At 63.6% G+C, this 12,351-nt stretch overlaps 1 protein-coding gene across 1 annotated transcript in view; it reads left to right on the forward strand.

Moving 5' to 3' along the window:
• The window catches only part of LOC116824834 (potassium channel subfamily T member 2-like), a 26,984-nt gene that overhangs the window by 4,097 nt on the left and 10,536 nt on the right, over positions 1-12,351 (forward strand). Inside the window, exons 4-16 of the mRNA XM_032780432.2 lie at positions 1,171-1,335; positions 3,214-3,350; positions 3,656-3,719; positions 5,377-5,485; positions 6,020-6,128; positions 7,056-7,205; positions 7,764-7,999; positions 8,803-9,025; positions 9,628-9,733; positions 10,628-10,800; positions 10,988-11,059; positions 11,559-11,693; positions 12,035-12,146. Of these exons, the coding sequence (XP_032636323.2) occupies positions 1,171-1,335; positions 3,214-3,350; positions 3,656-3,719; positions 5,377-5,485; positions 6,020-6,128; positions 7,056-7,205; positions 7,764-7,999; positions 8,803-9,025; positions 9,628-9,733; positions 10,628-10,800; positions 10,988-11,059; positions 11,559-11,693; positions 12,035-12,146 (1,791 nt within the window). The remainder of the gene's footprint in view (positions 1-1,170; positions 1,336-3,213; positions 3,351-3,655; positions 3,720-5,376; positions 5,486-6,019; positions 6,129-7,055; positions 7,206-7,763; positions 8,000-8,802; positions 9,026-9,627; positions 9,734-10,627; positions 10,801-10,987; positions 11,060-11,558; positions 11,694-12,034; positions 12,147-12,351) is intronic.

Here is a 12,351-nt window from a genome sequence, read left to right on the forward strand (position 1 = left end):
CAGCCCATTGCCCTCCCACTGAGCCCCTGCCCCACTCTCCACAGCCCGGCACCCCTCCACTGAGCCTCTTCCCCCCTCCCTGCATCCCAGTGCCCCCCGTCGAGCCCCCTCTCCCCACCGAGCCCCCGTCCCCTGCAGCCTGGTGCCCCCTGCCAAGCCTCTGCCCTGCTTCCTGCAGCCCCACACCCCTCGCTGAGCCCCCGCCCTGCTCCCCATAGCCTGGCACCCCCTGCCGAGCTCCCACCCCTGTCCCTGCGGCCTGGCGCTGCCCCAAGCCCCGCTCCGCTCCCCGCAACCCCTTCCGAGCCCCCTCCCACCTCCCCACAGCCTGGCGTGCCCCTGCTGAGCCCCCGCCCCCTCCCCGCAGCCCTGCGTCCTCCTGCCGAGCCCCCCTGCCCCTTTCCCGGTGGCACTGCACCCCCTAGCGCTGCGGTGGGCCCTAAGGCCGCCCCCCGTTCTCCGGGTGGCCCTGTGCCCCCTAGCGCTGCGCTGGGCCCTAAGGCTGCCCCCCATGCTCCGGGTGGCCCTGCGCCCCCTATCGCCGTGCTGGGCCCTAATGCCGCCCCCATCCCGCTCCGGGTGTCACCATGCCCTCTAGTGCTGCACTGGGCCCTAAGGCCACTCCCCCCTGGCTCTGGGTGGTCCTGTGCCCCCTATCGCCGTGCTGGGCCCTAATGCCGCCCCCCCCCCCGCTCCGGGTGTCACCGTGCCCTCTAGTGCTGCACTGGGCCCTAAGGCCACTCCCCCCTGGCTCTGGGTGGTCCAGTGCCCCCTATTGCCATGCTGGGCCCTAATGCCGCCCCCCCTGCTCCAGGTGTCACCGTGCCCTCTAGTGCTGCGCTGGGCCCTAAGGCCACTCCCCCCCCCCCAAATCTGGGTGGTCCTGTGCCCTCTATTGCCATGCTGGGCCCTAATGCCGCCCCCCCCCCCGGGTGTCACCGTGCCCTCTAGTGCTGCACTGGGCCCTAAGGCCACTCCCCCCCCCGACTCTGGGTGGTCCTGTGCCCCCTATTGCCATGCTGGGCCCTAATGCGGCCCCCCCCCCCCGCTCCGGGTGTCACCGTGCCCTCTAGTGCTGCACTGGGCCCTAAGGCCACTCCCCGCCCTGACTCTGGGTGGCCCTGTGCCCCCTATCGCCGTGCTGGGCCCTAACCCCCCACCCCACTGCAGTTCGAGCAGTTGGCCTTCCTGTGGATGGAGCGCCAGAAGTCGGGGGGCAACTACAGCCGGTACCGGGCGCAGACGGAGAAGCACGTGGTGCTGTGCGTGAGCTCCCTCAAGATCGACCTGCTCATGGACTTCCTCAACGAGTTCTACGCCCACCCCCGCCTGCAGGTGAGAGGGGGGCGCCGGGGGCCACGGAGCAGCCCCCCAAACACCCACGCTGCCAGCTGCCCTGGGGCGATGGGCGATGGCACATCCCAGCTCTGCACAGGCATTGTCTCCGGCCAGCGTTCGGGGAGGCAGCGTGGGGTTTGGGGGGCAGGACAGGGTTGGGGGATCATTGTGGAGCTTGAGGGGCAGGACAGAGTTTGGGGGGATCAGTGTGGGCCTTGGGGGTCAGGACAGGTCAGTGTGGGGTTTGGGGGGCAGGACAGGGTTTGGGGGGCAGTGTGGGGCTTGGGGGACAGGACAGGGTTTGGGGGGGTCAGCATAGGCCTTGGGGACAGAACATTGTTTGGGAAGTCAGTGTGGAGGTGGGGGGCAGGGCTGGGTTTTGAGGGGCCAGCATGGGGCTTGGGGTAAGATTTGGATATGAAAGTCTGCAGGTCCAGTTCAGGTTTTGGGGGGGTTAATGCACCATTCGCTCCCACACTTGCTGCATACCCTGGTCTGCCCCTTCCCCACCGCCTGCCAGCACATTCACTCCTTGTCAAATCAGGAGCAATGCCCTCAACTAGCAGAAGGGGTGATTTGCATATTCACATATGCAGATGAGACACCCCCACAGACTGCTGCACCATGTCTTGCATGGCCTTCATGCCTGGCACAGCCTAGGTGGGAGGGGGGCACAGGGAACAGAGTGACCCATTTTATCTCCCTTGCCCAGGAATTGAACCAGCAGCTGGGCTGCGGGGGGACATAGATGGGGCAGCTGACTCAATGCCCCCCTCCCCACTCCAGGAAAAACATGCTTTGGAAGCTCTCAGGGCCCAATCTTGGGTTCTCAGGATAAATTGAGGGTAACCACTGTAAGTAGACAAAGGGGAAACTGAGGCACGGAGAGGGTGGAGCCAGGAGTAGAACCCTGGAGTCCCGATGCCAGCGTCACACCCTGGATGGAGCGCTGTTGGCTCTGTGCTGCATTATGGCCAGGCAAGGGGGCAGACCCCAGGTACCCCCGGCAGAGGGGCTGGTGCCGTACCGGATAAGAGGTTACTATTGCTGCCTGTTGGGGGGGGCTCCTTCACTGCAGAGCTGGAGGTTACGAGTGCAGACCCAGGCCAGAGCAGGTGTGGGGCAGGGGACATCAACCCCTGTCGAGCAAAGCTCTGGACCCCCCACCCTATACCGCAGCAGGCAGAGCTGGGCACGAGGGATCTCTGAGCCCTGATTCCAGCTGGGGAGGTGCAGGGGAATGGTGCTGGGGGGGCTGCTCCAGGGGGCCCCAATGGGCTGGTGACTTGGCAATGCTCTGTGGCTGAGAGGGGGGGTCTGGGGTAGCAATGCATGTTGCCCCCCCCGGATGCAGGGGTCTGCCCATTGCAGTGCAGGGTGCAGAGCGTCTCCGCGGGCAGGCGAAGGGCTGGTGTTGCCCGAGGCTGGAGCTCTGCTCCCTGAACCCTCAGGACCCATGGAAGGGTGAAGGGAGGGTGGTGGATGGAAAGGGGGTGGCTGGCCTGGGGGATTGGCATGGGGGGGGCTGGCCCAGGGGGCTGGTTGTGCTGGGATATGGGGCTGGCATGGGAGGGCTGGCCCAGGGGGCTGGCTGTGCTGGGATATGGGGCTAGCATAGGAGGGCTGGCCCAGGGAGCTGGCTGTGCTGGGATATGGGGCTGGCATGGGGGGGCTGGCCCAGGGAGCTGGCTGTGCCAGGAAGGTGTAGGTATCTGGCCCAGGGGGCTGGCTGTGCTGGGATATGGGGCTGGCATAGGAGGGCTGGCCCAGGGAGCTGGCTGTGCTGGGATATGGGGCTGGCATAGGGGGCTGGCTGTGCCGGGGAGGTGTAGAGGGCTGGCGGTGCCCTGACCATGCCCCACGTCTCCCCGGCAGGACTACTATGTGGTGATCCTGTGCCCCACGGAGATGGACGTGGCGGTGAGGCGGGTGCTGCAGATCCCGCTCTGGTCCCAGCGCGTCATCTTCCTGCAGGGCTCGGCCCTCAAGGACCAGGACCTCATGCGGGCCAAGTGAGTGGCAGCTGGGCGGGGATGCCCCAGGCCTGGGGGGCCCTTCCTCCCACCCCCGTCAGCCAATGGACAGAAGAAATCGATGAAACTGGCCATTAGGGTCAGAACTCCACATGGGGGGGCCCTGCCCCACTCTGTCTGTGAGGGGAGGGGTGCCGGGGCAGGGGGCTGGCCCTGTCTGTGGGGGAGACAAGGAGTCCAGTCCCATCCTGTCTCCAGCCGCTTTGCTCCCCCCAGCTGGTCTAAGCTGCCCCGCTGGGGTCTGGTTTCCTGCTAACCCCTCGTCTCTTCTCCCCCCGCCGAAGGATGGATGACGCAGAGGCCTGCTTTATCCTCAGCAACCGCTTTGAAGGGGACCGGATCGCTGCGGTACGTGCCACACACTGACATCCTGCCCCACGGGCAACCCAGCCGGCCCCAGCACAAGGTTAAAGATGGTACCGAGGGAGGGGTATTTATTACAGGGTGGCACCCAGATACCCCTGTGACGGGGTGGTCACAGAGACCCCCTTGGGACTGCCACCCCATGTGCTGACTATCTCTGAGCCTCTTTTCCCTGCCAGCTTGGGACTCCAGAACCCTGCCCTGTTGAGCCAGACACACCAGCCTGCTGCAACCCAGACCCAGCTCTGAACCACGTCCCCCCAAAGCTGCAGACTTAACTGAAAGCAGCTCAGCAAGTGCTCCTGTCTCCAGCACTCAGACACCCAGCTCCCAAGGGGCTCAAACCCCAAATCAATCCGTTTTACTTCGTATAAAACGTATACAGGGTAAACTCGTAAACTGTTCACCCTCTGTAACACTGGTAGAGAGCTATGCACAGCTGTTCGCTCCCCCAGCTATTAATCACTTATTCTGGGTTAAAAGTGATTTTATTAAGTATAAAAAGTAGGATTTAAGTGGTTCCAGCTAACAACAGACAGAACAAAGTAAGTTACCAAGCAAAATAAAACAAAACACCCAAGTCTAAGCCGAATATAGTAGGAAACTGAATACAGGGAAATCTCACCCTCAGAGATGTTCCAAGACGCTTTCCTAGTCTGGGGCCAATCCTTTCCCTGGTCCAGCCCTTGTTCCAGCTCAGGTGGTAGCTGGGGGATTCCTCGTGACTGCAGCCCCCTTTGCTCTGTTCCACCCCCTCTTACACCTTTGGCACAAGGCAGGAATCTTTCGTGTCTCTGGGTCCCCACCCAGGGCCAGCTCCAGCTTTTTTGCCGCCCCAAGTGGTGAAAAAAAAAAAAGAATGACACCCCGACTGAGCTGCCGCCGAAGCTAACAGATGGCCGTGCCGCCCCTTTCTATTGGCCACCCCAGGCACCTGCTTCCTTCGCTGGTGCCTGGAGCCGGCCCTGTCCCCACCCCTCCTTCCACATGGAAAAGCACCAGGTTTAAGATGGATTCCAGCAGCAGGTGACATGGTCACACGTCCTGGGAGACCCCCACCCCACCAGGCCTCCATTCTTCAGGGCCTGACTCACAGGAAGGCTTGCAGGAAAACAGACCCATCCACAGTCAATTGTCCTGATTAATGGGAGCCATCAAGCTTCCAAACCACCATTAATGGCCCCCACTTTGCAGAATCACAATAGGCCCTCAGAGTTCTAGTTCATATTCCTGGTTTCAGATACACGAGTGGTACATTTAGACAAACAGGATGACCTCACGCAGTAGATTATAAGCTTTGTAAGGATACCTTACAAGAGACCTTTTGCACGAACCACATTCCAGTTACATTATAGTCACACTCATCAGCATCCTGCCATCAAATCATGTGGAGTGCAACGTAGCAACCCCAACCCAGATCGGGGCCCGTGTGCTGGGCTGTGCAGCTCTCCTGCAGTGGCTGCCTTTGATACATGCTGGCAGGGGCCGTGCTGTCAGTTCTTTGTCCTCTGCGGGGCGCTGGGAGCTGCAGGAGGGCAGTGGGGGGAGGCATGATCCCTCCTGGCACCTGGGGAGCTGGGGGAAATGTGGGAGGGGGTCTGGCCTGGCTGTGACGCTCTGCCCCATCTCGCCCACCCCCCAGGATCATCAGACCATCCTCAGGGCCTGGGCGGTCAAGGACTTTGCCCCTAACTGCCCCCTGTACGTGCAGATCCTCAAACCCGAGAACAAGTTCCACATCAAATTTGCAGGTGAGCTGTCCGCCCCGCCCCCCGCTCCTCCTCACCCTGGCCCCCGCTGGGCCCTCTCTGCCCTCTGCCCTGCCTCTGCCATGCACCTGCCTTCGCTGTGCCCCTGGCACCCTCTCCTGCCCCCGTTCCATGCTCCTGCAGTGGTTGGCAGTGGGGGAGAGGGGCGAGAGAAGGGGGTGTCTATGGGGATAGAGGGATGGATCAGATGGAGGGTAGATGATACAGCAGACAGGAGTGGACGGGGATGGAGGGATGGATCATACGGAGGAGTGGATGAGAGGGATGATGTATCAGACAGGAGTGGACGGGAATCGAGGGATGGATCAGACGGAGGAGTGGATGGGCTGGACAGAGAGCTATAGGAGGAGGGAAGGTGGTCGGATGGCTGGTGGACGGAGGGCTGGCAGAGCTAGCAGAGGCAGGATAATAGGCGAATGGAGGAGGGAAGAAGGAAGGGACGGATGAAGGAAGCAAGCGGCTCCTCCCGGACAGCCCCAGCCCTGGCTCCCAGCCCATGTGTGTCCCTCTCTCCAGATCACGTGGTCTGTGAAGAAGAATTCAAGTACGCCATGTTGGCTCTGAACTGTGTGTGTCCAGCCACTTCCACCCTCATCACACTGCTGATCCACACCTCGCGGGGCCAGTGAGTAGCTGTGCCCGTCGCCAGCTGACTGCCCCCAGCTGGGGCCAGACTAGACCCAGCAGCACTGCCCACGTCTGCACAGAGCCTAAGCCAATCGCTTTCAGGGCAGGGGAACCCACCCAGTTCATACCAGTGGGGTGTTGACTCTCAGCCCCACTGCTCTGGGGGTCCTGCCATTCACACCCCAGCAGAAGGTCTCTCCCCCCACCCTGGGGTCAGTACTCAAACTCTGGAAGGGAAGACAGTCAAGGGGGGGTGGGACCAGGGTGCCCCATGGCACTTCCTCCTGCCCTGGAGCTCTCCTGTGCCCCCCAGAAGCACTGAGAAAGAAGCAGGGGCAGGAGCCAGTGCCAGGGTGGGGGAGGAAACGGCATTGGGGGAGGCAGGTGTCACCAGCAGGGTGGGGGAGCCTAGCCCCAGCAGCATCTGCCTGAGTGTGCAGAGAGCCTGAGCTGATTGCCAGGGTGGGGGTGGGGTTGTTTCTCATTTGTCCCTTGGTGCCTTTGGACAGAACTGCCCCCATAGAGCCCTTCAAGCCATGGCCGAGCACCTGGCAGCCCCCATCCAGGTGAGTCTGGGCTGGGGCCTGGGTGGGCGATGGGCTGCAGGGGGCGGGTACGCGCTTGCCCCTGGGTCACGGGCCAGGAGGAGACGCTGGGGCCCCTTGTCCTGGGGCTGACTCTGTGATTGGAGCCCCCGCATCCAGAGCTGGGCGAGCAGCAGAGGGGGGCGGGGCCCAACCCTGCCCAGCTCTGGCAGACCCCCCCGCTGCGTTCTCTGCATGGCTGGGCCCTGCGGACTTTCCCTGCCATGACCCAGGTGCCAGCGACACCAGCCTGGAGTCCTCTCCCCAGGGTGAGTCCACAGGCCAGGGCTCCCCTCCCTCCTGGGCTGTGATGCACGTGGGGGGCGTCTCTCCCCCCTCAGGGACGGCCCCGCCTCGCCGGAGCAATGGCAGAGAATGTACAGCCGCTGCTCCGCCAACGAGGTCTACCACGTCCGGCTGGGGGACAGCAAGTTCCTGAGTCAATACCAGGGCAAGAGCTTCACCTACGCCTCCTTCCACGCCCACAAGAAGTAAGCGAGGCCAGGGGAGGGCAGCTCCACACGCTGCGTGTGCACCTCTGTGTGCTGGCACACTGTCATACCCTTGCACATGCATGCACACGTATGCTCGTGCCCATGCTCACACACATGCTCGTACATTTATGCACACGCTTACACACATTGATGCACATCCTTCCACCTGCTTGCATGCGCATGGGCATGCTTCCATCCTGGTGTGCATGCTTACACACATTGGTGCACACCCTTGCACATGCATGCACATGTGCATGGTTGTGCACGTGCACACACAGGCACACTCTTCCATCTGCTTGCATATGCTTACACACACTTGTGCCACACGTGCAAACACACGCTTACATGCCCTTGCACATGCATCCTCACCCACACACCCCTCTGTGCACACGCATGATCCAGCTCGCACGTGCTTCTCTGCTCAGGAGCACACTTACCCACAGCCAGGCCTGCACACCTATTGCACCCCCACACTCCGAGCTGGCTTGCACACACGCCTCCCTCCCCCAGCTCCCTCCCGGGGGTCCCAGGCGCTGACCCCGGCTGCCTGGGCAGGTACGGGGTGTGCCTGATCGGCGTGTGCCGGGAGGACAAGAACAACATCCTGCTGAACCCGGGGCCCTGCCACATCCTGGCCTCCTCGGACACCTGCTTCTACATCAACATCTCCAAGGAGGAGAACTCGGCCTTCGTCCTCCGCCAGCAGGAGCATCTGCACCGGAGCCGCCTGGCCACCCCGGCTTACCCCGGCCTGACGCGTCTGCCCGTGCACAGCATCATCGCCAGCATGGGTGAGCCCCGGCCTCCCCACCCATCGCCCTGCCCCAGCCAATCCGCATGGGGCTCCCGGTCCCCAGCTGGCCCTTCACACCTCTCCAGCCAATCGCCATCTGGCACGGAGCTCCCCAATTCTCCACCAATCCCCTGCTGGCGCTAAACCCTGCCTCAGCCAATCAGAACTCAGCACCAAGCCCCGGCCTTCTCCACTCCCCCCACCCCCGACTGGCCTGTCAGGTCTCAGCCAATCACGGCCTGGCATGGGACCGCCTTCCCCCGAGCTCCCACCAATCCCCAGCCAGCCCTTCACTCCTCAGCCAATCATCATTGAGCAAGGGGCCTGCCAAACTCCCACCAGACTCCAGCGGGCTTGTCATACTACCCCAGCCAATCACTATCCAACACTGGGTCCCACCTTCCCTTATTAATTATCACCCCCCGCTTCACTCTTCCCCAGCCAATCATCACTCAGCATGGGGCCCACCAATCCCCATCCAGCCCTTCGCACCTCCCCAGCCAATCCCCACCCAGCACAGGCCCACCTTCCTTCTCTCTGAACCAGGGGGCAGGGCACCAGGTGCTGATGGGGCGGGGCCCAGCTGGGGGCTGGGTTCCAGTCCTGCCCAGCTGGGTGGCCCCATGTGCTATGAGTTTGCTGGGGCTCAGCCTGCCCCCCCCTTCGGGCGGCGTGTCACTGAATCTGCCCCAGACGCCCCCCTGCGGGCTGGGGGAGATGTGTGGGGGCAGCCAGGATGGCTGGGCTCCGGATCCTGCCCCTCCAAGAGTGCCCAGACCCACCTGCCCCCTGGCCACGCAGGGACGGTGGCCATGGACCTGCCGGACTCTGACAGCAGCCCGGAGAGCGCGGACGGGACCACGCTGGGCCTGGCGGCCGACCCGGTGGGCACCGAGAAGCACCACAGCATCGCCCCCGTGCTGGAGGTGGTGGACACCATCCCCAGCCCCACCTTCGACCTCCTGAGTGACCAGTCGGAGGACGAGGCCACCCACTCTGACGACGACGCGGCCACCTCCGGCACGTAAGGACCCGCCAGCCACAGGGCCCTGTGTGATGCGCTCGAGCTGGGGGGGTCTCAGCGTCCTGACTGGCCCTGTCCACAGAGAGGCCACAGGGACGGAGGGAAGTTGAGCATATAGGGACCTGCCTCTGGGGTATGCCCATCCTGCCCCCCAGAATTCAGGCCCGGATCTGCAGTGCCCCCTGCAGTGTCCCAACAGGAAATGTTTATAGCAGTGGGGAGGGAGTGGCTTTCCGTGGGTCGGGAGCCGCAATCCCCCAATGCTCACATGCTCCCCCTGACATGGGAGACTCCAGGAGGGCTTTGCCAATGACAGCATGTATGTGTGTCTCCATGCACGTGTGTATGCGGTGTTGGGGGTACACCGGGGACCCCCGGGAGTTGAGGGCTGCCCAGGGCACAGACAGATGCCCATGCCCCGTGGCACTAACCCAGCTGGAAGGAGCTGCCTGGCTTGGCGGGATGCCCGTGTCTCCTGCCCAGCTCCAATACGCCCATCCTGGCGCTTTGGGGCTATGAGGAGCGAGGCCCCCCAAAGGGTGCCAGCCTCCCCTTCTCTCTGCCCCCCAGCTCCTCTTTCCCCCTCTCTCTTGGTCTTCCAGCTGGGTGAAGGGTTACCCCACCAACTCCCCCTACATCGGCAGCTCCCCCACCCTCTGCCACCTGGTCCAGGAGAAGATCCCCTTCTGCTGCCTGCGGCTGGACAAGGTACCGCCAGGGCTGGGCAAGACGCCCGCGGGGTGTGGGGGTGGATGGTGTGCGATGCCAAGGGGCCCTGAGCTGGACCCCCACCACCATCCCAGGGGGGCCCCTGCCCTGCCCCTGTGAATCCCTGTGGCCACCCCAGGGACACATGGCCAGTCCCCCTGGGAGGCTGCAGGTGAGGGACTGGGGGGCAGGCACGGCAGAGGGTGGGGAAGGATGGGGGGTAGGTGCACCTACCCATGGCCTGTCTGGGGCACAAATGAGCAAATGATGATACAACCCCCCCTAGCTTATAGTTCCAGGAAGAAATGGGCGGGGGGGTGATCCTGGGTCTCCAGCTGGGGATCAGAGGGAAATGGGGGATGGGTCATTCCCCCTCCCAGCTGGGGGATTGGCAGGGTTTAACCCCCGTTTTGCTGGTGGGGAGTGGGGGATGTGTCACGCCTGCTTCCAGCTGGGGGAATCGGTGGGTTTAACTCCTGCTTTGCTGGTGGGAAATGGGGGATGTGTCATGCCCCTCCCATCTGGGGGATCAGTGGGATTTAACCCCTGCTTTGCTGGTGGGAAATGAGGGGATGGGTCATGCCCCCTCCCAGCTGGGGGATCGGTGGGTTTAACCCCTGCTTTGCTGGTGGGAAATGGGGGATGGGTCATGCCCCTCCCAGCTGGGGGATCAGTGGGGTTTAACCTCCATTTTGCTGGTGGGAAACGGGGGATGGGTCACGCCCCCTCCCAGATGGGTGATCGGTGGGGTTTAACCCCCGCAGTGCTGTCACCCCAGAAGCCAGCTGTACCCCCAGCCAACTCAGATCCCTGGGGGGTCACAGGCACCAGTCTCAGCGCTGGCAGAAAATGGTGGGGGTTGTGCCCCCGGTGAACCCCACTTTGCCCCCGCAGAGCTGTCACCACTACCCATACGAAGACGCCCGCGCCTACCGCTTCCAGAACAAGCTCATCATCGTCTCGGCTGAGAGGGCCGCCAACGGGCTGTACAACTTCATCGTGCCGCTGCGGGCGTATTACCGGCCCCGCAAGGAGCTCAGCCCCATCGTGCTGCTGCTGGAGAACATGTATGGGGGCTGCCCTGAGCACAGGGGATTCGGGCGGGGGGAGGCGGCCACCAGGGCACAGGCATGGGCTGGGGGTGGGGGCAGAGTAATGCAGACTGGGTGGAGGCAGGGATAGGCCCCTACCCCGGCCTGCCAGTCCGTGCTGCCTGGGGCTGCCCCCCCACTGCCACCCCCCCTTCCCTTGCAGGCCGGAGACCCATTTCCTGGAGGCGATCTGCAGGTTCCCGCTGGTCTATTACATGGTGGGCTCCATCGATAAGTGAGTAGGTGCCGCATGGGGCGGACTGGGGGGTCTGGGGTGGGCTCCATGACCCCACAGAGCCCTGGGCCCATCTGGCACCGAACAGTGTGAGCTGGAGTTGGGGGGTGGAGACCTGAGCCTGCTTGGCCCAAGGGTGTCCCACCGGAGCTGCAGTCCTGGGAGGGGCTGAGGGGGCCGAATCACTCGTCCCCTCTGGATTTCTGGCCACGCCCGCTTTGGCCCTTGGCTCTCGGGCACTGTCCCGGGCTGAGCTAGGAGGCCGGTGGCACAGGCCAGCTCTGGTCGCCTCCCGCCTGCCCCCATCCTGTTGGCGTCGTGATGCCCTCACCCACCTCTGCACGGCTGCGCTTACAATTTGGGTCGCTTTGGAGGCCCTCAGGGTGGAGGCCCCGTGGTATTACCAGGGGGCGGTGGGTGGCGCTGGGCACAAGTGGGATGGGAGGGCTATGGGGCAGGGCGGCACTGTCTGGCACGACGGCTGACCTCCGGCCCCCAGCCTGGACGACCTGCTGCGCTGCGGCGTGACCTTTGCTGCCAACATGGTGGTTGTGGACAAGGAGAGCTCCGTGATCGCGGACGAGGACTACATGGCCGACGCCAAAACCATCGTCAATGTCCAGACACTGTTCAGGTACAGGGGGAGCCAGGACTCCTGGGTTCCCTGCCTGGCTGTGGGATCCAGTGAGTTAGAGCAGGGGGCCTAGGAGCCTGGACTCCTAGGTTCTCTCCCCAGCTCTGGGAGGGGAGTGGGGTCGAGTGGTTAGAGCGGGAGGAGCTGGGAGCCAGGACTCCTGGGGTCTCTCCCCTGCTCTGGGAGGGGAGTGGGGTTCAGTGGTTAGAGCGGGAGGGGGAGGGTTGCCAGGACTCCTGGGTTCTCTCCCCAGCTCTGGGAGGTGAGCGAGGTCCAGTGGTTAGAGCAGGGGTGGGGGCTGGGCTCAGGAGCCCTTCTGACCCCATCTGTGCCCGGCACAGGCTGTTCCCAGGCTTGAACATCATCACGGAGCTGACACACCCAGCGAACATGCGCTTCATGCAGTTCAAGGCCAAGGATCGCTACGCGCTGGCCCTGTCCAAGCTGGAGAAGGTATGGCCTGGCTGGCCCCGCGCTACCCCAGCCCTGCCCCCTTCCTGCTCCCATTCCACTCCCTTCCCCCAAGTCCCCACCCCTGCCCTCCCTCTTCTCTGTCTCCTCCCCTGAGCGCGTGGCGTCCCTGCTCCTCCCCCTCCCTCCTGGAAAGTCCTAAGTGCTGCCAAACAGCTGTTAGGCGGCTGGGGCGGGGAGCGCTGGG

Source organism: Chelonoidis abingdonii, chromosome 26, assembly GCF_003597395.2.
Source record: "Chelonoidis abingdonii isolate Lonesome George chromosome 26, CheloAbing_2.0, whole genome shotgun sequence".
Taxonomy (NCBI): Eukaryota; Metazoa; Chordata; order Testudines; family Testudinidae; genus Chelonoidis; species Chelonoidis abingdonii.